We start from the raw sequence: 27,552 nt of genomic DNA, 5'->3' as shown, positions 1-27,552 counted from the left end.
ATTAACAACGTGAAAAAACAAGGGCAAAATGGGTTCAAATGGAGCATTTTACTTCTAGTTGGCTTTAACAAAGCTGAATAAGGTTTATTCTGACTTTTTATGTGCAAGACTTGATAAACTGAATGAGAAGGCACTCAATGATCAGCCAACGAGCATTGATGAATGGTCATTAAGACCCCCCTGCTCTCAGGGAGACCCTTCCACAAAGTGGCACACCAGCTTGAAAGGGCGGATTCACAAATGTCCAGATTTCTCCGCTTGCTTGTTCCACTTTCTATTTCAGACCACTGGCCACCAAATGAGGCTGACATATTGGAAAATAATGTTTTATGGGCGAGTGGTAAAAAATAAAATGGAGGCATTAGCTCTGCTTTCAAATTCAAATCTTCTAGTTTTGTCAGACCCCAAAGGTTTTGATTTTCCACCCAGCTGGAAGCTATTAGTGTTTTCTAAAGGCATCCCACTGACAGGGCAAACCTACCTAATGTGTGAGCTGTTGGGTGGAGGGAGATGGACCTCTCTGGATGATTTCCTAACTTCTCATCACTTTGACAGTCGATTAAATAGATACAACACCCAGTAAAAATGTACATTAATTTGTTTCTGCCACTGGAAGACATTTGAAACTATATTAAATAAAGGCCATAATAGACTGTCTCCTGACAAAGATAAATCCAATTATACTTTGTCTGCAAGAAAAACAAATGGCGTATGTTTTAGGCTATAACATAAGATACAGCCAACCACCAAGAAATGAGTGGGATAGAAAATAAGTCATAAAGTTCACTGAGTGTTCCATCACAGTGAGAGGTGAGCTGTCATCTTTTCTATAACTGCCTGCTGTAAAGAGATAGACACAGTCAGACAATTCCTAGAATTTTCTTTGAGAGGAATGATTGGCAAGCATTTGCACTTCCTCAACTGTCAGCTGGCATCCAGAAAGTGAACCACAAGAACTTTGCTTAATTGACAAAAGAGCAGTGTTGTGACTGCCACCTTAAGAATCTGAAGGGTGTATACACATCATGGGGTCAAAGGTTCTTTAGGGCTGTCCTAGAGGGCCTAAGTGCTAAGCAGTAAGATGCAATGGACTAAAAGGAAACATGCTGGAGAGAGGAAGCTTGTCTTAATAGGTGATTATACAGACATTACTGAGGCAGAAAGGGCTGTTTTGCTTGGATCAATTGCAACTAGATAGACAAGGCCCCCTCCGTCCTAGGGAGAACAAGCCATGTGGTCCTTAGCAAACTCCTATGCTACCAGGCCAGTGGGAGGCAGGGAACCAGATGGTAATAACACAACCTCTCCACTTCACCTTCGTCTTAACACTCAACTCAGTTTGACTTTTGTATCTCTATTAGCTTATGTAGGTTAACAATGGGCTCTAAAACTAACGTGAAACTTCCAGCCTTAAACATAACTTCAGCCAATAATGTCTTCCTAATGAGCCAGTCTCTGTGACATTTTCCCCCTCTTAACCATGTGTATAAAACAAATTAGCACTTACAATCACTTTGACATGTTTTGTTTGTTTGCTTGGTTTTGATTTGGGGTTTTTTGGGCGGTGGGGTTCGAGACAAGGTTTCTCTGTGTAGCCCTGGCTGACCTGGGACTCACTCTGTAGACCAGGCTAGCCTCAAACTCAGAGATCGGCCTGCCTCTGCCTCCCGAGTGTTGGGATCAAAGGTGCACTACCACCTCCTCCACCACCACTGGCATTTTGACAGTTTTTGAAGCAATGTATTTGATTTTAGGGCTCTGGTCAACATGCATTATCCAGCTGGGCATGGTGATGCCAACCCTCAATAACAATACTTTGGAGACAGAGGCAGGTGGATCTCTGGATGTTTAAGACCAGCCTGGTCTGCATAGCAAGTTCCAGGCCAGTCAGAGCAACATAGTAAGACCCTATCTCTAAAAAGAAAGAGAAAGAAAGATAACTGCAAATACACACACACACACACACACACACACACACACACACACACACACACACTACATATGAAAGAAAATGTTTGGTATTGTATACATAAATATGTAGATTTATGTGTATTTGTGCAAAATTAAGTCTTAAAGGTATTACTTGCTAGAAGCAAATAGAACCTGTTATTTGTAATTATTATTATTTATTTATAGTAGTGACAGTGTCTTTATAGTATTACAATATATTACATACTTTGGTAATGGACAACTTTTGAATTTCAAATCTAATATTTAAGAAAACCTAAACTCTGGAAACTGCTTTAACATTCACAATGGTTGAACATTATTTTATGTAAATGAAATTTAAACCCACTAATGTTCTTAAAAGCAGATCTCTCCACAGGAAAAGTGGTTTAAATTCTTTTTTCTTTTTAGATTTTAAATAAAAACACTTCAGTTTTAACCCATAGAGTAGATTACTAGCCCTGTTGACTCTCTTTTCAAATAAAATCATTATGTTCCGATTCAAAAAAGATCTTTAAAAGATATATTTGCATACAAATCTGCAGATAAGATACCATTTCCATCTCCATCGAGTTTCCTAACCACAAATCCACTGGGATAAAATGGAAGGTACCTAACTGCTCCGCCCCATCCCTGTCACGAGGCCTCTAGCACTCTGTGGAAAACCTTTGTCTCAATGCCACCACCTTCCCATCTTGACTAGTGGCTAGTTAGTTTTGTTAAAATGCAAGGGTGATGGCGTATGCTCCAGTGAACTTTCCCTCCTCTCAGCACCAGAGACAAAAACCCGCAGCTCTGCTGTGCGCAGGCAGCCATCTGGACAGCTTTCCCTCAAAGCCCAGCCCACACCACACTGCAGGCAAAATCCGAGGGCTCCAGAGCTCTGTGGGGCTATTCATGACATACCAATTTCACATTTTCTGCTTGTAGGCTTGCAACAATAAATGCTAATGAGGACTATGAATGACAATTTTAAAGACAATAAAAAGGTCTCCAAATCCCTTGCATATGGAGACACTGTTTTCAAAACTTCACCTTCTGTTGCAGTGCTGTGAGAATCTAAAGGATTTAAAAAAAATAACCTAAGGAAAACAATAAGATGATCAAAGCACAACTGAATCCTTAAGATTTCCAGAGAAAGCAATCTGTGTAGGGCTCGCAACAACAGGCTTCACCAACCCCATGAATTCATAAGGCACCTGATCTCCATTACCCTTGTATCTTAGACAGGACTCTCAATGAAACACTGACACACCACCCCTTCTGAGCCTGAGAAGTATTTATCTAAAAATAATTATAATCAGCATGATACCCATCATCATTCTTTGGCCTAATAGTAAATATTCCACATATTTTTAATAAATAAAAAAATGCAAACTAGATCTCTTCTGGTGACATTTATCCTTAAAATCAACACAACAGTAGAGGCTTACAGGAGTGCCACAAGTTCGAAGCCTGCCTGATCTACACAGCAAGTTCCAGGTCAGCTGTGGCTTTGGAGTATAAGGCTATATCCAAACAAAGCACAAATATAATGATTTAGAAATAATCATAATGCTGCCACGACTCTGTGTAGTGACATTTTATGTGATGATTTTTTTCAAAATTTTCTAAAATGAGGATATATTACACATTGAACCAAATATATTTCTATATAATATATATTGCTTTCAATGCAATAAAAGAACAGAACAAAAAGCATAAACACAGGAATATTTTAATCATCAACAAAGAGATTCTTCTTGCTGTGGTTAGAGGAACTGCCTAGGGGCTAATTCTTTTCATTAACACAGACTTAAAACACTTTCAACAAAATCCACCAGGTGGAGCAAAAACACAGCAATATGAAGAACCCAGATTTTTTTTTTCTCGTCATATTTTTTTCCTAAGTACTTTTTATCTCTAGCAAACTCCCACTTCTTTTTCTCTATATTGCAAATTCTTAAAATCTATGCACACACATTAATTTGTTACATTTGTATATAGCGTCAGACTTACTAAAGCAAACAAAAACTCTTAGCTTTGAGTTTTATTACCAAATTCCCCTCCAAAATGAGTTTTATCTGCCCGAATAATTCCCAGCATAGCATATCTGCTATAGTATCAAGGTGAATTTTAAAATTAATGTGTTATAATGACCCCAGAGGTCTTTGTCACTCATACGCCTCCCCACCACAAGAGCAGGCAGAATATAACCCATTGCTGTATGGTCCTAAATATAGGAAATACAGGAGAGTGCTCCAATCTTCGAACCTCAGCTCAGTCCACTTAGAAACTTCAACTTAATGAAATTATGCGTAATTGTATGTCTCATTAACATTTTCAGAAAAGAACTGCTTTTTCTGTGAAAATGTCCCTTTTCCTTTCCCGTTGGTAGGCTGACACAAAGTCCAGGTCACTAACACAATTGTTCACCTGCTCTTGGCCAGCGTGATTCTGACCCATTCTCTTCTCTTCCCTATCACTTTTTTCTGCCTCTTTTATTCCAGGGGGACAGAGCAAACTCACCTGAAAACCACAACTCTGGCCATTTGTCTTCCAGTCAAGTCCTCCCCTGCTAAACCCAATGTTGTCCCCAGGACTACTATCACCTTCATTCTTAGAAAGCAGTGACTAAGAAAAAACTAGAAAAGGTGGGAGCTCGGGAGGCAGGGTGGGATGCAATGAAAAGTCTGTGGAGAATGAGTTAGGAATGTTGACAACAGTGGCTAAAAAGATATTTTTATGTTTTCTCCCTCTTCCCCCGCCCCATGCATACTGATGTTGAAAAGAGAAATACACTGTAGGAAATGCAGCAGGTTGCTACATAAATAAACAGGAACAAGGCTGCCCATAGGGAACTCCAGGCAGTTACTTAATGCCTGTTGGGTAACAGACCACCTGGCCAGGTCTGTCACCAGGTACACCAGGCTAATCCAGCTATTTAATGATTATACACTTTCTCCTGGTTCAGTATACAAACACTCAAACACAGGCATTATACCCACAAATATAATAGGAATTAAAAGTTTCAAAAATAGTTCCCGTCAAATACTCTCCTACAAAACCCAATCTCTTTATCATTTGGAGGGAAGGAGCGCACAGAACCTATTGGCAAGAGCTGAGCTGTGTGTGTGCAGTGTTCAAAAGAAGAAACTGCTCTTTTTACATGCCCACAACTCTTACTTATACTTATGTAGGCAAACGTGTGCTTCTAAAGGGTAAACATCCTTCAGCCTGTATGACAGAATCCTAATGAAGTAGTTCGAAAAACCAAATGACTGAACATGGAGTCACACTTTCCTCTGATTTTGAAGGAAAAAGTACAACCACCCTTGCTCCCCACCCACAGGGAGGACACTTCTTCAGTCCACACTATAGATAAAGGAACTGCCAGACTTCCTCTGGGGAAGGTACCATCTTGTTATATCCAGGAGAGCTCTCAAAGGGCTTCATCTCCAAGCACTTCTTAGAATATTTTCCCTGTGCGACCCCCCAAAGTTAGACATATTGCTAACCAGTATTATTTCTCACCCGCTCCAGCTTCGTCAAAGGGTGTGTGCCCCTTCCCACTGTAAATGTCAACAACTACATTCCAATTCCAAGAAAAAAGAGAAAGACCCAATGTCAAAAATTCTATTACCTTTTGTTTAAAAACAAGATATTCTATTTCCATATATGATTAAATATGTCATCTGAGAACTGTTAGTTCCACACTAAATTATTATGAGTCTGACCACACAATGGCAACACACAGATTTGAAAAGTAAGACCTCACTCTTCTGTTGGTTCACATGCTGGAGTGAAAGGGTTTGTGCCACAGCAAGGCCAGAAGCAGGCAACGAAAGAGCCACGTCTTTAAATCCTGCACAGAAAGGAAAGCCAAGCCTACCTGTCAGTACAGACCAGAGGGAATGAGCAGGGGAGGCAGCATTGGCAGGAATCTCAGATTCACAGCCAAACCCTCTTACACACAATGCCTCCTGGAAGAAAGGAACCCAGGCGTGAACCAGCCTGACGCTGGCGGACAGACAGGGCTGGCCTTGCAGGATGTCAGAGCGCCAGGAGGCTGCAAGAGATACTGGGGTTTCACACACTCCCAGGCTGACTGTTCTGCTCTTCAGGTAATTAAACAAGGAAGCTGGGCTGCTGGGTAAGAGCCTGACCCTGAAGCCTTGGCTCCATGGTTCTGCATATCAACTTCCGCAAGAACTGCCCGAAGCATCAATAGAACAGTCTCCTTCCACTGGCCAGCATTTCCTTTCTCCACCTCTTCCAAAATCTGACCCAGAAACAATCCCTGCTGCCTACAAAAACATCCAGGCATGGATCTGGACTTATCGGTAAGAACAGTCTCTGTGCCACTCCCAGACATTACCCTGCACATTTGAAAAAGCAATTACCCAAATCACAGAGCTCTAGAAGAGATTCACAGCTAATAAACTCAGCTCATACAGACTTGTCTTCATCAAAAGGGTTTAAAGAAAAGGCATTACTACACTGTTTTAATGTGTGCTGAATTAAAAGGTAAATCTTCAGATTCAGTAAATGCTCCAAAAATGGTTTCTGATAACCTAGTTCACAACTTAAATATTTCTGGTAATAGTACCTCATACAATTGTTTCAGGTTTTGATAACTGTCATTAATACCAGAATTAACACCTATAATCTGTTTGATTTCACTGAGAATCTTATTTAAACAAAATTCTTAAGTATGTTTTATGTATACTACAACATTGAGGGTCATGAAGGTGAAAAAAAATCTCTCCTAAAAGATAAGAAAGTCACACTTTACGTTTGTGCGCATATCAAGCAATGATTGAGCATCATATACACAATATAGTCTCTCTTCATTTCAAAATCCACAGAGCAAAATATTGGCTGCAAGAGACAGAGACCAAAAGAGGGAAGAACACAAAAGCACGCCTGCGTGTCTGTGTGCAACACAAAGAACATTAAATGAAAACAACTGGCATGCTGCCAAATTCCTATAGAGGCAAAGAGATTCAAATAAATTGATTTCACGCATCACACTGACCTGGGATCAGTGTGCAATGCTACAATACGCTCAAAGCTCCACGTGGGGCAGAGCCCATTAATGCTATCATACCTTCAAACATGACAGAAAAAAAAAAAAAAAAAAAAACAACCTAAAATAAAATAAATACAGGCTCTGCTTAAAAAAGCAATTTTACTTAAGAATGAACTTTCCTGTTTTGCTACTAATGCTCAAAGGTGTGTAAGGCATTGTTGATAAGGCATTCTCTTTGCTAATATTAACATGGCTCTAGAATCTAGCAATACATAAAAATTGGTACTACCTCAATATCCCATTCCAAATGCAGGAATATTAAACACACAGCACTCTGCATGCATTTCCTGTCACTCTTCCTTCATGATCCTGGAAGCCAAGAGATTTTTATTTTTAATATACCAAATACGATAATAGACCCATGTCAGAAGTGTCCTTAAGAGTTTGTAAGAGCAAGTTTCTCAGGCAAGATACCACTCCCAGTGGCTCCAAAGCCATGTAACCCTCACAAGGACATTTACTAGGAAAGAACAGCTCCACATACATTCTAGAGAAGCATGCACTGGGTCTGTGCATGCTAGGGATGCTGCAGGACTCAGAGCTGGGCCTAGGGGTGTGGTTCAGTGGTCCACTGTGAGTTTATCATGCCTATGGCCCTGAAGTTCACTCCAAGCACCAAAAGAAACCATAAAACAAAACAGAAAAACCACCAGAAGTGAAACACAGCAGCATTTTAGTGTCACCAGCTTCCACTCGAGCTGGCAGTGTGCCCCTGGGCTCTGTTTCCCTGCCTCAAAGTCCCCACACAAGCCAGACTCTGGCGCCTCCTCAGGCTGTTCTCACTCACAGCGCCAGCTTTTCAGCTGGTAATTCTTTGCTTTGTCTGCTTCCAAATTACAACTCCAGGAACCCAATGGATTCCAGGTGCTTGCAAATGCAAAGTGTGTGCGGGTGGGTTTTTTGTTCTTCTTGGCTTCTTGGGTGAACTCAGTTCTCAAGCTCGTATTTCTACACAGCTATTGCTATCACGAAGTGGAAGAAATAACTAGGAGTGCATTTTAACACAACATGAAAAACAAAGGAAACCTGAAAGTTTTAAAGCATGTCATCATATCTGTTAATACCCATGACTTTTAAGGTTCACACACACACAGAGGCAAAGAAAGCTCCAAGGGGAGGAAATTCTACATGGAATCTGGGCTGTATGATGCTGGGGGCTCAGGATCTGCATATTACAACGAGCAGACATACTAAGGTGTGTGCAGGAGCAGACCCCTATGCTGTTGTTCCTCTCAACAGGCTTTTCCACCCTGAAACAATTCAGTGTGGTCATTCCACAGATGTATTCCATGTGACCAGAAGAGAATGCAATTGATTGTTGTGGGATGGGGTGAATAGAGATGATAATTTTACATATCTACAGTATGTACTCAAGTTTTAAAATCCAATATCTTTTCCAACATTTAAGTACCACTTTAGATATTTTTGTCATATAATCTGAACCCCTACAGAGATAACAAGGCAAAACGCTGAGTTCTATTCTGACTTTGTTCAGATGCTAAAACTCAGAAAACCATTCTAAATCAGGGATGGGTGTCCTCATTACTTTGTTTCCTGTGAGTTACAGTATGGACACCTTTCTTTTTCTCTGTGCAAGACTGTGGAAGTCTAGTCAACCAAGATTAGAACTGTCAAAATTAATGTTTAATAACAGGAGTCCATAGTTATGAAAGAAGGTAGAAGCAAATGTGGGAAATCTCATCTAGCTAACACAACTGCTTTCCTTGACTTCTCCTTTGGATTGGTGTCTCTCACTAGTCACACAGAAAGACAAAACTAAATGAAGAAGGGACCAAAGGAAAAGAAATACAGACTCAGAACTCCGCCCGGAACTATACAATTCCACCAGGAGTTATTTCATTTTCTGTGCTCTTAAATAGACATTCATTTACCGACACTTTTCTGAGAACTTCAAGCCAGTCAATGAGATCCTTGTGTGGTACACACCTGTAGTTCCACCACAGGGGGATCAAGGGGTCAAAGCCACTCTTGGCTAGGCTGTCTCAAACAAACCACAACAACAAAAAAAAAATAACAAGCCAGCAAGTGTTTTGAGGAATTAGGGACTGCATGGAGCTGAGACTGTGGGACAGGGGCCAGCAGGGATGTTTCCAAAGCAATGGCCAGAGAAGCTGAGTATTCTGCTATTCCCTTTTGCACGAAGTCAGGCAGGTACATGAGTGCCAACCAGCATCACACAACACTTGTGTTGACTGTCAGCTTCATCTTAGCACAGCTGTTTCTTATGAGTGGAGCCTCTGACCAAGTCCATTGCCAGCATAACCTGGAGCAGAGCTTGCTGCAGGGTCATTAACACCCCGCCCGTGGCTCAGGGCAGACATTCAGAAGCCTCCAGCCAAGTGCCAATATACACATAGTCTATACTTGGTGTTTTCCTAAATTAGACAACACTTTTTAAAAATGTGTCTATAAGATATGAATTCTGCTCTTGAAGTGATGATCACCTCAAGGTTTGTTGTTTTTTTTTTTTTTATCAAAATCCATCAGAAGAAATCATAATCTGAAAATGACTTGCTTGCCTGTTTAGTCAACAAGCTGAGAAAACACCATTCCCTCATTGCGATAAACACAAAATCATGGCATAGTTTTTACTCTTCTACTCCAAGTATTGCTCAGTTTCTAACAGATGTGCTATGAAACATGACAAGAAACTGAAAAAAAAATTGATAATTGATCATTTGATATCGTTAGACCCAAAACTATTAAGCAGAACTCCCTTGGGCATATTGATCCCCACCCAAACCCACACCCAGAGACTCCACACACAAGTGGTTAAAATGTACATACAACTCTATCAACAGGTGCTAGAATAAGATAGAGAAAAACTTCACAGTGATAACTCATTGGGAGAAAACAATAAAGTGATTTTCTGACACATACAGTAAACGGCAAAAATCAAAGTACGTATCCGGTCCTTACCTTGACAATATTCAAAGTTGCCCTTTTTCCGGCAGTCACCTATCACTACACTCAGCGCTCTCCAAGTGTTTCTTTTGACAGATATCATTCTCCACCAAGCGCTCTGCTAATTTCCTCTGCTGTTCTGACTGGGACACAGATAAGCTCACCAGCCCACAGATCAATTTTTTCTATTGACAACAACAAAGGGGAAAAAAAATGCACACATCACAAGCAGGCTAAAGCATTCCCCCCATCTATTTACATGATAAACCAGGCCAGCTTTGTGTTTGTTTCAGAAACAGATACAAGTTCTTCTGTGTTGTGGCAGAATTCCAAACACTTCCCATTTCCTCAGTTCCTGGAAGAGGTGTTCTAGGAAACTCGGAACCTGTCAGTCATCTGACTCAAAGGTACACCTTCTGAACTCCAGAGTTTTTTTAAGTTGGTTTTAAAACATACATCCACCAATACCTTAAGAAGGAATATTACACTTTACCCATTTCAAAAGTAAATAAGTAACTGGTGAGACATAGTTTCTTTAGAACACTCTTTGGACACTATAAGTTTTTTCTTTTTTTTAAGTTATGCTCTTTCAAAACAAAGTACCCACACTCTCTCCTTCATCTGAAACTGCAACGTTGTCATCATTAGCTACAATAGTTGAAAACAATTGATGATCATGAAGAATAACCTGGATGTAATTGGCTACTTTAAGAAATCTTAAAGCTAGATATGGTGTGTGAAACCTAAAATTTGAGCACACAGGAAAGTGAGACAGGAGAATTGCCAGGGGTTTGCATTATGAATTCCAGGCCAGCATTAAAAAGCATTAAAAAGAAGAAAAAGAGAGAGAGACTCTGCCTCCAAAAAGAAAGAAAAAGCAAAGAAAAGGGAAGAAAGAGAGGAAGGAAGGGAGGGAGGGGGGAGGGAGGGGGGAGGGAGGGGGGAGGGAGGGAGGGGGGAGGGAGGGGGGAGGGAAGAAATCTTAGTTAAGAAAACTGTTGGCAGACCAGTCTGCTCAGATGGTAAATCTCTACTACTTTCTTCTTCTATGAGATCCAAATTTTCTCATTTTCCCTGCTAGATTGGCAACAATGTTTTCATCCATTCAGAAACTCCGTTTTGTGCCTACTACTCACATACCACTGCTAGAACAAGTAGTATGAACCCCACAAACAACACAACGATTGATTCAATTTTCTCTTGAATTCCTACAACCTATGAACTATAAGGGCTTAAGAAAACCATATGCACATAAAGTAGGAATTCAATAAATACAAAAGAAAATAGCTTCACAAAAGCTATTTCAAAAATATTACCATAGATGATGCTGTATTTTCAGCCTAATCACATCTTAGGGATTTAAGTGGGTAAATACACTCATGTAGACAGCTCCTTAAACTGCGGGTTGCAACCCTATATGGGGTCACTTAATTGAATATGGAGGTCATGAAAATTAGGCAGCAGTAAAAGGCTTCCACAAGGACTACAGCCAACAGTTAATTAAAGACTTAAAATCAGCAGGAACTGAGGTCCTTCTGGCAGTGTTTGCCCATGCTCTATGACATGGCTTCACTGCAACCTTAGTTCTGAGCACACATGTACCCTGTGTGTTGGGTATGCCATCCCACAACGCCAATGGCTGCTGCCTGAAATACCTCAGCTCAGATTAGAGGTTGCTGCATATTATGAATTGCAGTGTTGTTACTGGACATATGAAGTTCTCTGATCTTCTAGAAACATTGAAGGGTTTAATTACAGAAAACAAAGACTTCATAGTTTCCAATGTAACTCTTCAGCATGTATCAAATTAGTGTATTAGTGTATTTGGTTTCAAAAAATTGATGTTTGAGTTGCTGACTTGAGTTTCATTAAAAAAAAAAATCATTAACTGAATTTTGGCTTGGGAAAAGGGCAGAATTTTTAACAATCTCTGAAATGGCCCTAAACATAGTTTTGCCATTTTGTTCTATGAATTTATGCAAAGCAGCATTCTTAGTATTGATACTCATAAAATCAAAACGTTGACCATCTCTGAAAAATGAAGATGCACAAAACTTTCCTGTGTTAATTGTTCAGCCAAGACTTAACTTTTTTTTTTTTTTTTTTTTTTGGTTTTTCGAGACAGGGTTTCTCTGTGTAGCTTTGCGCCTTTCCTGGAACTCACTTGGTAGCCCAGGCTGGCCTCGAACTCACAGAGATCCGCCTGGCTCTGCCTCCCGAGTGCTGGGATTAAAGGTGTGCGCCACCACCGCCCGGCAAGACTTAACTTTTTATGTAAGAAAGTAATTAGTAACCAAACACGTTTTCAACTTTAGCAAAAGGAAGAAGTACGTATCAACATGTTATCTTAAAATAAAATTATATATGATTTACTATCAGTGCTTAATTTATTGTGTATCTATTTTATATACCTATACATACAGGATCATGTAAAAATTTATGAGACAGAAGGGGTCATGAGTTGAAACAGCCTAAATGGTCCTGCTCTGATATATTTCAAAGAAATATTCCATTTAAGTATCTGAGTCTTTGATATGCCACCATGTGGCTCTGCTATGAGTCAATGGTTGTTTCTGGTTCTTTATAGTCAAATAAAATAAAATATTCACAAATTAGGAAAAATACGGTACTAGATATTCCTTTGTTGGGAATTATCTCAAAGAACATCGAAGACAATCAGATAGAAATTGAAAACATCTAATTTGCTATGAAAACTAATATTTTTATTAACAAATGACAAAGGAAATACTTCAAACAAAAAGTAACCAAGATACATAGATATTTATAACGTATTCCAATTATACAGATAGTCATATACTGTGGGCAGAGGGGGGCCATTCAGAAAGAGAGAAATAAATACAATTATAAATACTAAATAGGACTACATCTGGAAGATGCAATATATTTCTTTATAAAACCAACTTCGTCATTTCCCATGCTTCTATGCTAAGGCAAGAAATAATTAAATAAGTGAAAATAAAAACAGAGGCCAAACAAAAAATTAGGGCAAAAAAGAAAGTGGACAGAGCTTTTCTTTTAGATTTCAGTCGTGACATATAGTAGTATTCTTTGCTTCAGCAATAACTGTCAACAAAAGACATGAACTAATGATTTCTTGTGTGTCAGCTATGAGCCACAATTGACTGTCCCCTCTGAACAAATGAAGCTGAGGACATAAACCTTGGTGTTTGTCTAGTTCTTCCCATACATGCAGACTTAGGCCTCTTTTTAACAAAAAACAGTGTCAACAATTTCAGTTCTGAGGTACATAAAAGTATCATGCGAAGAAAGGCCTCTGAGAGACAAAATACATGACGAGAAGCCATCATTCTGGACAGAACACAGTGCTCCATTTCTGAACTTCACTTATAGCATCTTCCTTAGGAGGACTAGTGAGTTAGCAGGAAGACAATGTTACCAAATACTTCAAATGTGCACATTTGTGATGTTCAAATGTTAGCAGAGTATACAAATACACGATCAAACACCGCAGAATGCACACCTGAAGTCACCCATCAGCATCCCTCCCCTTAGCTGCTCTGTACATGAAACATTGTACCACCATCGAATAGACTTTTGAAAGGAAGGAAGGTAGAGGGGGGAAAGAGGAAGTGAGCGGAGGGGGAAAGAAAAAAGGAGGGAAGGAGGAAGAGAGAGGGAGGGAGGGAGGGAGGGAGGGAGAGAGCGAGGAGAAGCTAGCCCATCCCTGGACTTGGAGTCTATTTGTATCTCATAACATTAAACTCTTCCCATATGAAATGGTAATAAAGTGAACAACAATAATCAACATTATGACATATATGTTCAAACATTTGTGTACCTGTTCCACAGTAAAGTATCTATCACACATCAATGACAGGAAGATTTCCAAATTTTCCTTTATCTTTAATATTTCTTTGTTCAACCCTCAGCCCTCAAATTCACAAAACGTCTTCATGGGGGGTGGGCACACATACACTGAGGAAAGTCTGAAAGCTGAGCTCCACTAAGGGTAGAATGCCCCCCAACAATTTGTAGTTCTACAAGAGTATTATTAAAAAAGCTCAACGTGCTGTATTACCATGGAAATTGTGGAAAACATACATTCCCAAACAAATATTACTTTTTCTCAATGGTATGAAGTAATGAAAAGCACATGTTTAAATCTGCGATGTGTGCAGTAGTTCAAGCTGCAGCTAATAGAAAATACAGAAAGTGAACTCTGCTATATAAAGGATTCTTGTTACAGAAATATAATGTGAAAGCCAGATGCAGACAGAAAACCTTAATCACAGATGGGAATGTAATCACTGGCATACAGAATACGTTTTTGATCAATCTTAACCATATGCTCAATGTATTTATTTTCTAAGGAATGCAATAACTTGAGCGAACCTTCTATTTGAATTCAGTTAACCTCATATTTATAATGCTTTTATCTTACTCCCCCATCCCTTCAATGTGTACACTGAGCCAAGGTTTTAAAAGGAAGCGCTGCTGGCCTTGGCAAATCATTCTTGTATCAGTTTATCTTTCAAAAATGTAATAGGATGTAAAGACTACACACATCAAAATCAGCCTCTGAAGAGCTCAAGTGCAGCTGCCCATACAGTACTGCTCAATCACCGCCAGGAAACCTTTCACTGCCTAGACACATTCTCAGGAGACTTACATCAACATCTGAGCAAGTTGTTCTTTTAGAAAATAATATGTGATCATTCAAAGAAGTGAACATTTACACATACTTGTTTTATCTATCAACCCTGATTGGCTAAACTTTAACATTTCTTGACTGAAAACATTTTCTAGAATAAAGAACATGCATTTACAGGAAACAAACCCCACAACTGGCTGTTGGTTTATGAAAGCAACCTACTGTATCTAAGAAGACAGGACCTTGTTGTGTCCCCGCATTCAGCAAGGTCTGGCATTTCTTTGGAGGCACTCAGATTGAGTATAACCCTCAATCTGAAGAAGATGGAAGAACTCAGCGGCTCAACCCGGACTACAGACTTTACTCAACCTCTAACAGGATGCAACTGGACATTGTGTTTTGTAGTGTCCCATGCCACAGGTCATGGGAACAACATTTCAGAATCCTAGTCCCACAGGCTTCCTTAAGCTTCCATGACACACACTCATGCATATTCTAGTAACTACCCACCTCCTGGTACACTCACAGACACACAGCTCTCACCCTTGTCCCATCAACCAAAACCTATAACAGCAGTTGTCAGCCTTTTCTCCAGCCTTCAACACATACCCCTCCCCTGCATATGCTTCCACATAGAATGCTCCATCTCTTCCTTACAGCTTAGTCTCTGGCCCTCAAGGCTCTGCTCACTGACTGGGGCACAGCTGGATCCTTCATGACACTCAGGCCTCACTCCAGTACTCATCTCCTCCAAAAGAGTTTCCAAGCCATGGCGATTTCTGTCACCCCCACTACTCCCATCATTTTAATTTTATTTCCTGATTGTCGTCACTGTGTCTGACACTATAGGATACATCCCACTGGCTTTTTGATTATGCCTCCCTCCCTCATTTCCAAGTTCTGAGAGGATTCCTACCTGTTTTTCTTATCACCCTATCCTCTATATTTTACACTGTACTTGGCACATAAAAACAACCCAGAATAAAAGGAATCAAACAAATGAACCTACTTAATGAAGTTCCATAGTGGCCCAATTCATCTCTTAAGAAATTCATGAATCTTCTCCTAGACAGCTATTGATCATGTGATCTTTCTGTGTTATTGAGATTGCCATAGGACTGTCATCTCTATCAAGAAGGCTTGGCTACCTTCTTCCTGCTAGATACTATGTGTAAGTACCCCTTCCCATGGGTGCTGTACAGTCATAGTCCAAGATAAGAATTACTCAGACCTATAAGGCCAGCACTTACCCCCAACCCAAAAGAGAACCCTGTGACTGACAATTGCAGCTTATGCCCATATAGTCTGTGATGGTGAGTCTTAACTAGAATGAGAGATGTCTAGGGCATTAGTAGGAAAGCACACTTCTAGGTATGTCTGAGAGGGCAGTCCAGAAATGTTTGGTATCTGGGACAACAACTGAAGGTGGGAAGGAGAGATCTGTCCTGAATGTACAGCATCATCCAATAGGATGAAGGCCCAAAGGGAGCAAAACAGGAAGAATGAGCCATGGGCCAGCAGAGGCCCACTTTCTCTTACATTCTCTGTTGCGTGGCCATGATATAAACAGCCTCCTCCCCAACATGCTCCCATCCCTGTGATTACTTTGCTTTGCCACAGGCCTGCAGGAGTAGCTGGCCTCCGCACCACAACCTCTGAAACAGTGAGCAAACTAAGCCTTCCCTGCTTCAAATTGTTTCTCTTGGCTATTTGTTACATAACAAAATATTACCCCTGAGTTAAAGGCATACACTTACTGTAGCAAGTTTTAGGCATAGACTTCTCTCAGTTGAGTCTGTGAGGAAAGAGATCTCATAGATTCTCTCCATGCCTTCAGATCTTCAATTGGCGCAGCACACTCATCCCAAGAAACAGCGTTAGTTATTTTATGAGTATGGTGAGTTGCTTTGCTTGACACAAGAAAGGGGGTAGCACTGACAGAATGCTTCACCTCATCCTTGCAGCCTCATGCCCTGCCCTCAAGACTTTGCACACCCTGAGGCATGGCTAGATCCTAAGACTACCTCAGAAATAGTTTCCCAGCCATGGGAATTCCTCTCACGCCCACCATTCCCATCATGTAAACATTATTTTCTGCCCTCATTACATCTAACCCTGTATGGACACATCTTACTGTCTTTTTATTATGGACACATCTTACTGTCTTTTTATTAACTGTCTCCCTCTTACTTGATTTGCTCTTTCCCCTATCCCCCATACATGGCTTACACTTAACACATAGCAATAATCTAGAATGCAAAGAATCACAAAATGAACAGAGAGCTAAAGTCACATCACAGTGGCCCAATTCAACTCTTGGGACTTTCACAAACCTTTATTGACTGTGCAATCTTTCTTTGGTTTTCAAATTGCCAAAATGCTCTGGTCTTTATCAGGCTTGGCCACATTCTTCCTGGTAAACGCTATGTATAAGAGCCCTATCCCACCTGTGCTGTTCAGTAAAAGGCTTTAGGATGATGGTTCTGACCATTAGAACAAAAGCAAAGGTCTTTTCTCAAAACTGATCTGCTAAAATGACAATTTTCCTTTCTGGAAGTTACTACTGTACTAGCGGTAGAATTCAGTGACATGGCTATCAGCTAACAAGTTAGACTACAGTAGTCACGAGGATGCAGGTAAATTCTTCGAAATGACAAAGAAAACAATAACTGTTAACGAGTGCATTGTGATTTAGTTTTTCTCCTATAATTTCATCTGTGAAAGACCGTCTCTAGTGGATAAAAGAAGAGAGAAACTATTCCCAAAGACCGGTTTCTTCAAATAAAGCTGCCTATTCCATGCTGGCAACCTGCACATAAGAAGAAAAGGAGATTCTGGAAGTTTCTGCATCTGGAGTTGATGTCACCTCTGTCAAGGAGATTCTATAACCTCCCAGCTGCAAGCATGGTCTCCACACAGGTACCCCTTATTATCTTTTCTTAAAAAATCCAAAATAGTCGGGCGGTGGTGGCGCATGCCTTTAATCCCAGCACTCGGGAGGCAGAGCCAGGCGGATCTCTGTGAGTTCGAGGCCAGCCTGGGCTACCAAGTGAGTTCCAGGAAAGGCGCAAAGCTACACAGAGAAACCCTGTCTCGAAAAACCAAAAAAAAAAAAAAAAAAAAAAAAAAAAAAAAAAAAAAAAAATCCAAAACCTCTCTCAACCCTCATCCCCTTCTACTTTTCTGCCTCAAAAACGTGCAAATGTAGGGTATTTTCAAACACTAAGTAGTAACTTTTCCAAAAGCAATGAAAAGTCTTGTTTTCCATCTTTGGTATAATTCTCCCCTGCAGCCTGTGTGGCCACCCCTATTTACAGGGCTGTTTGTAGCTGGTGAGATTTAAAGACCTCCAGGAGAGGGGTAATCAGCCCTGAGATGGTGATGATGCCTTAAAGCAAGGAAGTCCGACCTTGCCCACGACCACACCATACAGGGTCAGGTGAGGTTGGCCAAGTGAGGTCGCTCCCATCTGGGTGGATCTGACAGCAGAGAAAAGAGAACCGTCACTCTACTGGCTTTCTCCTTTGGCATTTATGCTCCGTTCAGGGCCTGGGCCCATGATATGCTACTATGTATTCCCAGCAGGTCTTCCTTCCTCACTTAACCCTCTCTGGAAAAGCCCTCACAGATAGGCCCAAAAGTCTGCCTCATTAATGCACTAGGCATTTCTTAATCCAGTCAGGCTGACAAAATTAAGCATCACAGAGGGTATTGTATTTTTAGGTACTGCTACAACATACAAGCCAAAATATGGCTGCAATAAATTGAGCATTTTAAAAGAGAACACAATAAAAAAGGGACCAAGGTGGAAAGAGGTGGAACAAGTACACAAAAGACTTGCTGTTGAAACTAAAGTTAGCTCTTCAGTTTTAGTCATTAAATCTTTCCAGAGAACTTTAAGTAAATAACTTGAGCACAAGGTGTGAGCTTTTTCACTATTTAACAAAGCATCAAAAGGCCCCCAGCTGTTCCATCCGTACTCCTACCCTGAAGGAGCCTGTAAACCACCTAAATCTCTGTCAGGAGAGAGGCTGTAGCCTCAAAGGGAAAGCTGCACCAAAGGCTGAGGAGAAGAAATAGTGAACCTAGTCCCTTCCCTCAGAAAGCACACAAGGGGGCAGGTAAAAGAGCACAGAGCCGAGGCTGCGCTACAGCCAGGCACATGCCCCGACTCCCATAGTCAAGCTGAACCATTCAGTATTTCCCAAACAAAGGGATGACCAAGAAAGAAGACACATTGGGAGTTTCTAGCAGAGGGGGTTTGACAATTCCGTAGTTGGGAAGCCCCAGAACAGCAACCCCATGACATGACAATGGTGTGCATCTCATCCCTGTCAACCTCCCCATGTCCTTTGAGGCCAGGCCGTTACGGTCCAGGTGAGAACTGCTTCTAGAGGGAAAGAAGGTGACAAAAGACCTGGGAACCAAGTCTCCTCTCTGGGCCACTCCACTGCCCTTGGGCAGGGAAGGGACAGTCACTTTCTCCCAGACGGGCAAAGTCCTGGGCCAGTGAGCCTCAGGCTCACACTGCAGCCTGTTATTCTGACTCAGATAACGCCACAAAACACATATTAAAAGCTTGGCACCTAAATACCTGCTTCTTAGACCAAGAGTGCCTGGGCCTCCTTTTCATCTTAAAGCAACAGTGCTGGCAGCCTCTTGCACATCCACCACAACTAGAATTATGTGCAGATTCTCTGCTAATAATATAATTTGGCCTTTTGAAAAAGGATTGTTTTTGAGTTCGAGGTCAGCCTGGTCTACAGAGCTATTTCCAAGACAGCCAAGGATACACAGAAACAAACAAACAAAAAAGGATTGTTTAATGGTGAAGTTTTGTGGGGATTTTTAACTGTGAAAATTAATTTTTATCAAGCATAGTTGATAACAGAAGAGAAATTCATCAAAAGTCAATTCTGACGGATCTGATTAAAACCCTAAAGTGAAGATGAACAAGGTGTTTTCATATTAAGTGACAATGCAAAAAGCAAGGCAAAGAGATACAGCATGGTAAAAATATGTATTTCTCAATTTAGGGTATTGATAAATATGAATATTAATGGAAGATACAACAAGGGAAAGTATTTTATATATATAAGCACAGACACAGACAAAACAAAACAAAAACCCTCAGGAAATATCCTAAAACTCCAGTGTTCTATGATCAATATCCATATGGTTGGTGTACTGTGACTTTAGAAGTGACATGTTTGCTATGTTATACTTTATTGACAATTTACATTACAGCTTTTCAGGTCATGGCAGCCATGGTGATTGGAAAAAAAGGTTGGATAAAAATCACTGCCAAAATACAACAAACCTTATTGGGATAATTCACTGTAATATTTTCCAACCACCTGCATGCTGCAACCTATATGTGACAACGTGATCTTAGGAATTTTATTCTAAAAGTCCTCATTCACAGAAAGGGGTTTTGACTGATTTTTTGAGATGGCTATGCCTTGGCCTCATATGGCCTCATATGGCTAGGATCACAAAAGTGAGCCAGCATGTCAGGTTCACACATATTTTCAATGTTGATGTTGTATCTTCTGATACTAAATTCTCTCAAATGGGGATGATACAGAGTGATTTAATAATAAAGTATAATGTTTACTACTGTCTTTTAGCATATCAAAAGAATTACTCTACTTTTCTGAGGTCTCCATTTTAAAATAAAAACTATGGTTTCACACATGATACTATATTAAGTTTGCTATCTTTTGATTGCAAAAAATAAAAAAAATATTTATTTCTATTCTAGCAACAATATTTTAATGTGTATTTGTTCTGGCCTAAAGAAGACTTGAAAAGCTTTATTGCATGAAAATGTATTTGATCTATAGACAATTCTTAGCGCATTAAAGAAATGGAACTAGGTTCAAAGACTTTATGGGAAAACTATTCTTTCTTTACCCTCAAGAGCACAAAGCCTGGAATCTGCTGAGTGTCAATTTCCAAGGACTGTCCCTGTTCCCATCAACTAACCTTTGACATTTTACCTGTCATTCCTACCTTCTCACTGCCATATAATATTAGAATTGAAAGCAGCTTTATAAATTATCTTGTAACCAAATCTCAATGTTTACACTATATAAACACATATAAACAGAGGTGGCTTTTGCAGAATGGGAGGCTAAAGGCTGAGAGCTCAGCAGGCTTCAGCACTTCTTACCCTCCCACATACCCAGAAGGTATCTATAGAAAAACTGGTCACAATCATCTGAAAGAATCACAGAGAGCCAAATCCACGAGAGAGACAAGCCCCAAAGAGGTCAAAATGTACCTGTGTAACCACATCTACCACTTGGTAGTGCCATCTGCACCCCCCCTCCCACTCCCGCAAAGGTAGCTGAAACCTTGAGAGTGCCTTGGGTTGAAGTATCCAAATGACTCCTGGGACTCCATGAGTCCGTAGCAGGGCAGGGAGGCCATTCCTTAAACAAACACCCAAAGTAAGTCCAAAGTTCTCAAAAGCTAAGTGCACTGCAGAGTTCATCTGGTTGTCAACCCCACCCCCACCCCCATCCATGCTCTGATTATCTTTTCTTGGAAATGTCTCTTGCGTCTCGCTCTTCCTTTACATCTTAGTAACACAATCGTGGCCACTCTTCTGCAGTACCTACCACCTAAACTGAGGAAACAAGGGGGTGGAGCTGTAGCTCACGGGTAGAATGCTGACTTAGTATGCACAACACCCTGCATTCAATCCCCAGCATAGAAAACAAAGCAAAGAGCCACAATATATAAACTGATAGCAGCATACCACTTGGTCTGGGCCTCCACACCTTGCCTACCGTCTACTGCGTTAGACCCATCACAGCAGAGTCAACTCCAGAGGACCAGTTTTCACGAGGCTCATGGTCTCGCCTAGCCTAGGATCTCTTTTCCTTACACTGGCTTTAGATTCGCTTCCTAATGGTATCTGTTGTTCCAAAGAAGTTCAACTAGAGAAACTCATTCACTATAAAGTGTTAACTAACCTGGCTTTACAGTAGGAAAAGGATGCAAGGCCCCAAGCAGGGGCCCTCCACGCCACTTCCCAAAGAAGACTCTGTCCAAGTCAAGTGTTTAACCCACAAGCCACAAATGGTCTTTTGCTCTTCTTCTGCACTCATTACCCCAAGGCCTTTCGTGCAGCCGTCTGCTAATGCATTTCCCACCTCCTCTCCCTCTCCACCCCAGGACTCCAATTTTGTAGAGCACTACTGACCAATATCAACAACCAGGCCTTGAACAATCCTCCCTGTCTCAAGGAAAGCTTAAATGTCAACTTACTAATGAGACTGGAGAGAGATGGCTCAGCAGGTAAGAACACTTTTTGCTCTTCCAGAGGACCAGAATTTAGTTCCTAACACCCACATTGGGTTGTTACAACTACCTATAACTCAGCTCCAAGGGATCCAATAGCCTCTTTTGATCTCTGTGGGTATCCATACACATGCAGCCCATACTCACACAGACACACAGACACACAGACACACACACACACACACACACACACACACACACACACACACAGACACACACAGAGAGAGACAGAGACTGAGACAGAGACAGACAGAGACAGACAGAGAGGATAAAAATGAATCCCATTTATTGTACCACTTAGTTAGTAATCAAGGTATACTATTGTAACTATTAAAACTGTCCCAAATAGGTTTGCTATGCAGTGGGACCTGGACCCACTACCTGCCTTAGGTCTCCTCCTAGCAGCCTACCTTACACACAGCAGTTGATTCCTTTGCAGGAGTACACATTTCATTTTTCATCAGTCACTCTAAGAAGTGTCTTTACCAGGGTTACACAGCGGGTGTGTGACTCTTGAGAAAGCCACCTTGGGCTTCATGGGCTGCCTCTTTCCTCTTTTACTGTTCTTCACTCCTACTTGTCCTAGTATTTTCTGCTTGCTCCCCTGTGGCCAACTGAAAGCTTAACTTGAACATGTCAGTCAATGGAGACGCATCACACTTCTTTTCCCTTTCCGGCATCACTGACGCACCCCCCCCCACCCCTTACTTAAACAAAAGGATGAGAAGTCACTGCCTATTTACTACTATCCATGAGAGGTCAGATGTGGATTTCCTTTCCAGATATTACAGCTAGAAGTGAGAATGCAAATGTGAGCAGGTGAGCCGGGGGACGGGGAGTATGAAGGACGATGTTTACCTGACACACCCTAGAAGTTAAAGCATTCTAACAGTCACTTAAGGACGCTTTCACAGGAAAGGATTACCATGTCGATCTGATAAACACCACAGTTCCAGCCCCACTATTATCTGCTATTCTTCTCTGTTGTGTTTGCTCATGGCTGTGTATATAACATGTGCATGGTCTCCGAAAATAAACTAGCAGTCTTTCAGAATCAAGCCCATCTTCCTCTCTCTTGTGGCCAGGGAAAGGGATGGGGAACTTGTACATGGATTAGCCAACAAGACCGACTGACAGATTTCCTAAGACTGTACTGAAAGCACAGCCAGTCCCAAGTACCAGGCAGGGGGGTGATGTGAACCATTGGCTGGAGTGTGCCATGCCTTTTTCCCGGCATCGTTATCAGTGTGGGGCCCTTTTGAGGATCACCATCTGTCTGCCTGTCTACAGCATTCGGCTCCGATTATCTGAGTGTTACTAGGTGAACTCTAACAAGTCCAGCAAGAGAGCCCTACCAAATGCTCTGTATAAAACACCTCACAACAGCCTCCTTTACCCTGTCACCTGGCCACACGGCTCTGCTTCCTCTCAGGTCATCAGAAGATCCCTAGCTCTTCAACTTCTTTACAATCTTCCATGACATCTCTTGAGAATATATTACCTAATGTATCTTAGATAATATATAATCCAACGCACTCAAGTTTTAATGAAGAACTCACTGAATCTTTACTTTAAAGGCATTTTCCTTTGGGGCAAAGGATTTCCACCTAGTTTCACACTGTACTTTGAACATCAGTGAAAAACTATTTTGTGGCCTATGAAGTAAGAGTGATTCCCATGACTTCCATTTCTAATGAAAATTGAAAACAGCATTATGCTCAAGCCCTGCCAGCCAAAGAACTCCTTAGCAAATAGCAAGTTTCTTGGATGACAATAAAGTGTTCATCTTGATCAAACCAAACACATGCAATCACTCCTACTTGTCAAAGAAACCCAGCCCTGCTTTATGTAGTAATTTCACAAATTTGGAAACTTAAGACAAACTTCTAATGTCTGTACTTTAATCTCTACTGATTTACTAACAGAAAACAAATACCAAGACAAAGTGCTGATGGCAATAACTAAATTTTTAAATTCTTCAGACAAAGCATATGGTCAAGTTCTCAGGTTTGTTTTAAGTCTTGATTTTAGTCACATGGCAATACTCCTCATTTAAATAAGTTGTTACCAGTTCCTGTCCACAAAGTTATTTAAAGAGGTCATTTTTTACATCTTTCAGGTGACTCCAGACTTTGAGACTATAGGCTATAGTGAATGTTCACTAAAAATGACATTCACTTTCCACTCCCTTTACCTCTCTCCTATGGCCTGGCACAAGGCCACAGTCTTTCCCAGCAACTGTGAAGGAAAAGCATAAAACCTATTTCTCTTTAACAGAAGTCCCTCCTCACTGCATAAACAGATCCATTCTCCCATCACTGTCCCTGAAAAAGATGAGTAATGACTAATACTTGACACAGTCACCTAAGTTTCAGGATGTCTCTGGAAGCCTGGTTCCCTCTTCCCAGTACATTTCATCCTCATGCAGATGGGTGGAGAGCTAGTAAGACTCGACTGCTCCCCATCTCCACTAACGTGAAGGCAAACAGTGCCCCCAACCCATTGTCAACAGCTGAATACACACAATGCTTGTAAGAAAACCCCTAAGTCTACTCCTGGTGTCTATCAGGCATTCACCTAGGAGACACCCTCATCTTGCCTCTGAGGAATTCATCTGAAAACCAGGATATATCTTAAGCTACCAAGGAAGACAGTGAATGAACTGAAAGACCATCACACTTTAAGTCTCAGGACACTACATATCCATACCAGGCCTTTCTTTTCATAACATAGAGTGCTATATGCCACACAACCAGTTACAATCTAAACTTTTCTAGGGTAAAAGATACTACAAAATCTTTCTCTCCTACCCGGGTGTGGTATAGACCAAATCTTAAGGCAGCAAGAACTGAGCTGCAGGCCAGCTTAGGCTACTTATACATCAGCCTGAGCTACAAAGAGCTACCATATCAAAAAAACAAAACAAAACAAAAAAATCAAAAAACAAAAAGCAACTCCCCATTCCTCTCAACTGTCAGACAAAAGCATCTTAAGATGACAGAACAAAAGATCAATATATACAGAGATCCACTGGGGCGGGGAATCCTGGGGAAGCTGGGTAAAATTCTGTTCCAGGATGCTAGATAGCTCAAAACAGGGCGCAGTGCAGGATGCACTTAATAGGGGCAGATAGATGAGTGACATGAGATTTAGAAAGATGGACACATTGACACACATTAGGGAATATCCAGGGATATGTTAGCAGGGACCAGTTGCTTCCTGCTCAGTGTGCCAGAAAGGTGCATTAAGTAAAAGAAAACTGTTTTCTGGGGAGATCACCAAAACAGGCATTCAGAGAATAAGTCCTAATTATGAGAACTCAAGCACAAAGTAGGTCAGTTTGGGAAACACAAGAACACCTTAGTTTTAAAAACTGTGGTTAAAGCTAAGTATAGTTGACTATTCCTTTAATCTAAGCACATGGGAGGCAGAGGCAGGCAGATCTCTGTGAGTTCAAGGCCAGCCTGGCCTACAGAGTGAGTTCTAGTACAGCCAGGAATACATAGTAAAACCTTGCTTTCAAAAAAAATAATTAATTAATTAAAGTAAATAAAATTTTGGCCAAAAGTAAAACCAGGACAGAGCTGTGGCTAGTCTGAGCCATGGGTTGGAGTTCTTTGACAGGAAGAAAATGAGATGTTAGCTAATCATTCACTTCAAGTCTATGATGAAAATGTATGTGAGAGTTAGGACCAAGATCCCAGTAAGTCAGTCTCCATCATATATTGATTATTTACCTTTCTCCCAAGACAGCTGTGTGGCAGTCCCTGGCATCCCAGAGCGCACTCTGAAGTTGTCTTTGCCCCAGATATTAAAAGACTAATGAGGCCAGTCAATCATGTTTCCCAAGGCACTTACAGTGTTTAGATGTGAAAACTCACTGGAAAATTTACATTTGTGTTCTTTGTATTTTTCTTTCACAGTGTCTATATTCTAAGTGCCTTCTCCATTCACCCTAATATTGATTTGTCATGAGACTTTGGTCAGTACAACAGCTACAAAAACAAAGAACTGTGTCATTTCTTCATGAGCTATGAGTTATAATACACAAAGATGTCATAAATTGAAACTACAAAGTAGGCATTCCACACCCAGTCTATGCGGTGCTAGGGATAAATGTAGGGCATTGCGTAGCTAAGCAAGCACTCTACTCATTGAGCTACATCTCCAGCTTCAAAGAAGAGGATTTTTAAGCTTGTCTATCTGTCACTGAAAATATTACTGGCTTTTATGAGTGGTTTGTAACTTTTTCCAACAAGAAAGCACCATGCCTTAAACTTCACCGGAAGAACTTTATCAGTGGTTCCAATAGAAGAGCTGGGACATCACACCATAATTGTGAAGACCCAGGAAACTCCTCTCTCCTGGGCATGTAAAGTACTGCAGCTTCAGCACAGAGCATCCTAAGTGATGGGGCTGTGGTTGTGAACAAGTTTTTTGAATGATTTGTGATTTAGCTTCTTCTTCTCCTTCTCCTTCTTCTTCCTCTTCCTCTTCTCCTTCTCCTCTTCCTCCTCCTTCTCCTTCTTCTCCTTTCTCTGTCTGTCTGTCTGTCTTTCTGTCTCTGTCTCTCTCTCTCTCTCTTTCTCTCTCTCTCTCTCTCTGGAGAGAGGGGTTGTAAGATAGTTTCCTGTAGCTCAAGCTAGCCTCAAGCTTACTATGTAGCCAAGGATGACTTTGAACTCTTAATCCTTCTACTTCCACCTCCCAAGTGCTGAGATTATGGGTGTAAGTCACCATGCTTGGCTCAGACTCTTTCCTTGAAAGTGGAAAAATACATATATCAAAGAATACACCCATATGGTAGCAAACTTATTTAATGACATGCCAGAACACCATAATACTGGACTGTTCATTGTGTTTCAGGTTGGAAATGACACTCCTTAAGAGCAGTATTCTTTGTCCAGTTGCAGACACATAATCATTCATTCAATAACGTGTCCAGTTTTGTTCTTCAACTTCTTATTGCAAACTAATGTTTCAAAAGAAATACTACATTTGTAAATCAACATGTTCATGTGTCATCATCAGTATCTGTCTTCCCCTTCCTCCCTACTTGAGCTGGTCTGAGTTTACCTGTGAAGAATGTATCCAGCAACTCAAGTGTGAAGCCACAAGCTACACAGCTAATTGATTCTGGACACTGATCAGGTCTCACCCAGGACAAATGACTTTAGCCACAAGTCAAGCCAAGTGCAATCAATGATTGAATCAATATCTAACCTATCCACATATCTTCTTACTCCCTTACATTTCTGTGCCTTTGTTACCTGTAGACAGTGTCACCACTCACACTCTCATTATAATGATGAAGGACTTTTTATTATGATTATTTTAAATACAATCTGGAGTTTTCTTTTTAATTAGTTAAAGAACATGTCTTTCCTAGAAATGTCACTAGTAAAATGCATCTAATTTTTCCTCTAATGTGGTCCATAAAACTTATTTGATTAGCAGTACTATAGAGGCCAAAGCCTTTGTATGCAGGCACTCAAGCATAATTTAATCATTTTATTTAAGCATGAAAAAAAATTATTTGAAAGCTCTGTTCGGTAAAATATCCCTGATTAGCTTAAACTTACATTTGAAGGTGTATTAAAGGTGAAATACATTACAGACTGCTCAGTATGCAATGAAATCATGTTAACTTTCTCACAGTAGTGGC

General features: G+C 40.8%; 1 protein-coding gene across 1 annotated transcript in view; it reads right to left on the bottom strand.

Moving 5' to 3' along the window:
• Window positions 1-27,552, bottom strand: part of Runx1t1 (RUNX1 partner transcriptional co-repressor 1) — a 145,652-nt gene that overhangs the window by 115,559 nt on the left and 2,541 nt on the right. Inside the window, 1 exon segment of the mRNA XM_052718383.1 lies at window positions 9,959-10,128. Within this exon segment, the coding sequence (XP_052574343.1) occupies window positions 9,959-10,046 (88 nt within the window). The 5' untranslated portion in view covers window positions 10,047-10,128.

The sequence above is a fragment of the Peromyscus californicus genome, unplaced genomic scaffold, assembly GCF_007827085.1.
Source record: "Peromyscus californicus insignis strain IS unplaced genomic scaffold, ASM782708v3 Scaffold_5__1_contigs__length_169319896, whole genome shotgun sequence".
Taxonomy (NCBI): Eukaryota; Metazoa; Chordata; class Mammalia; order Rodentia; family Cricetidae; genus Peromyscus; species Peromyscus californicus.
The sequence above is the reverse complement of the archived record's forward strand: the minus strand, read 5'-3'. Positions and strand labels throughout refer to the sequence as shown.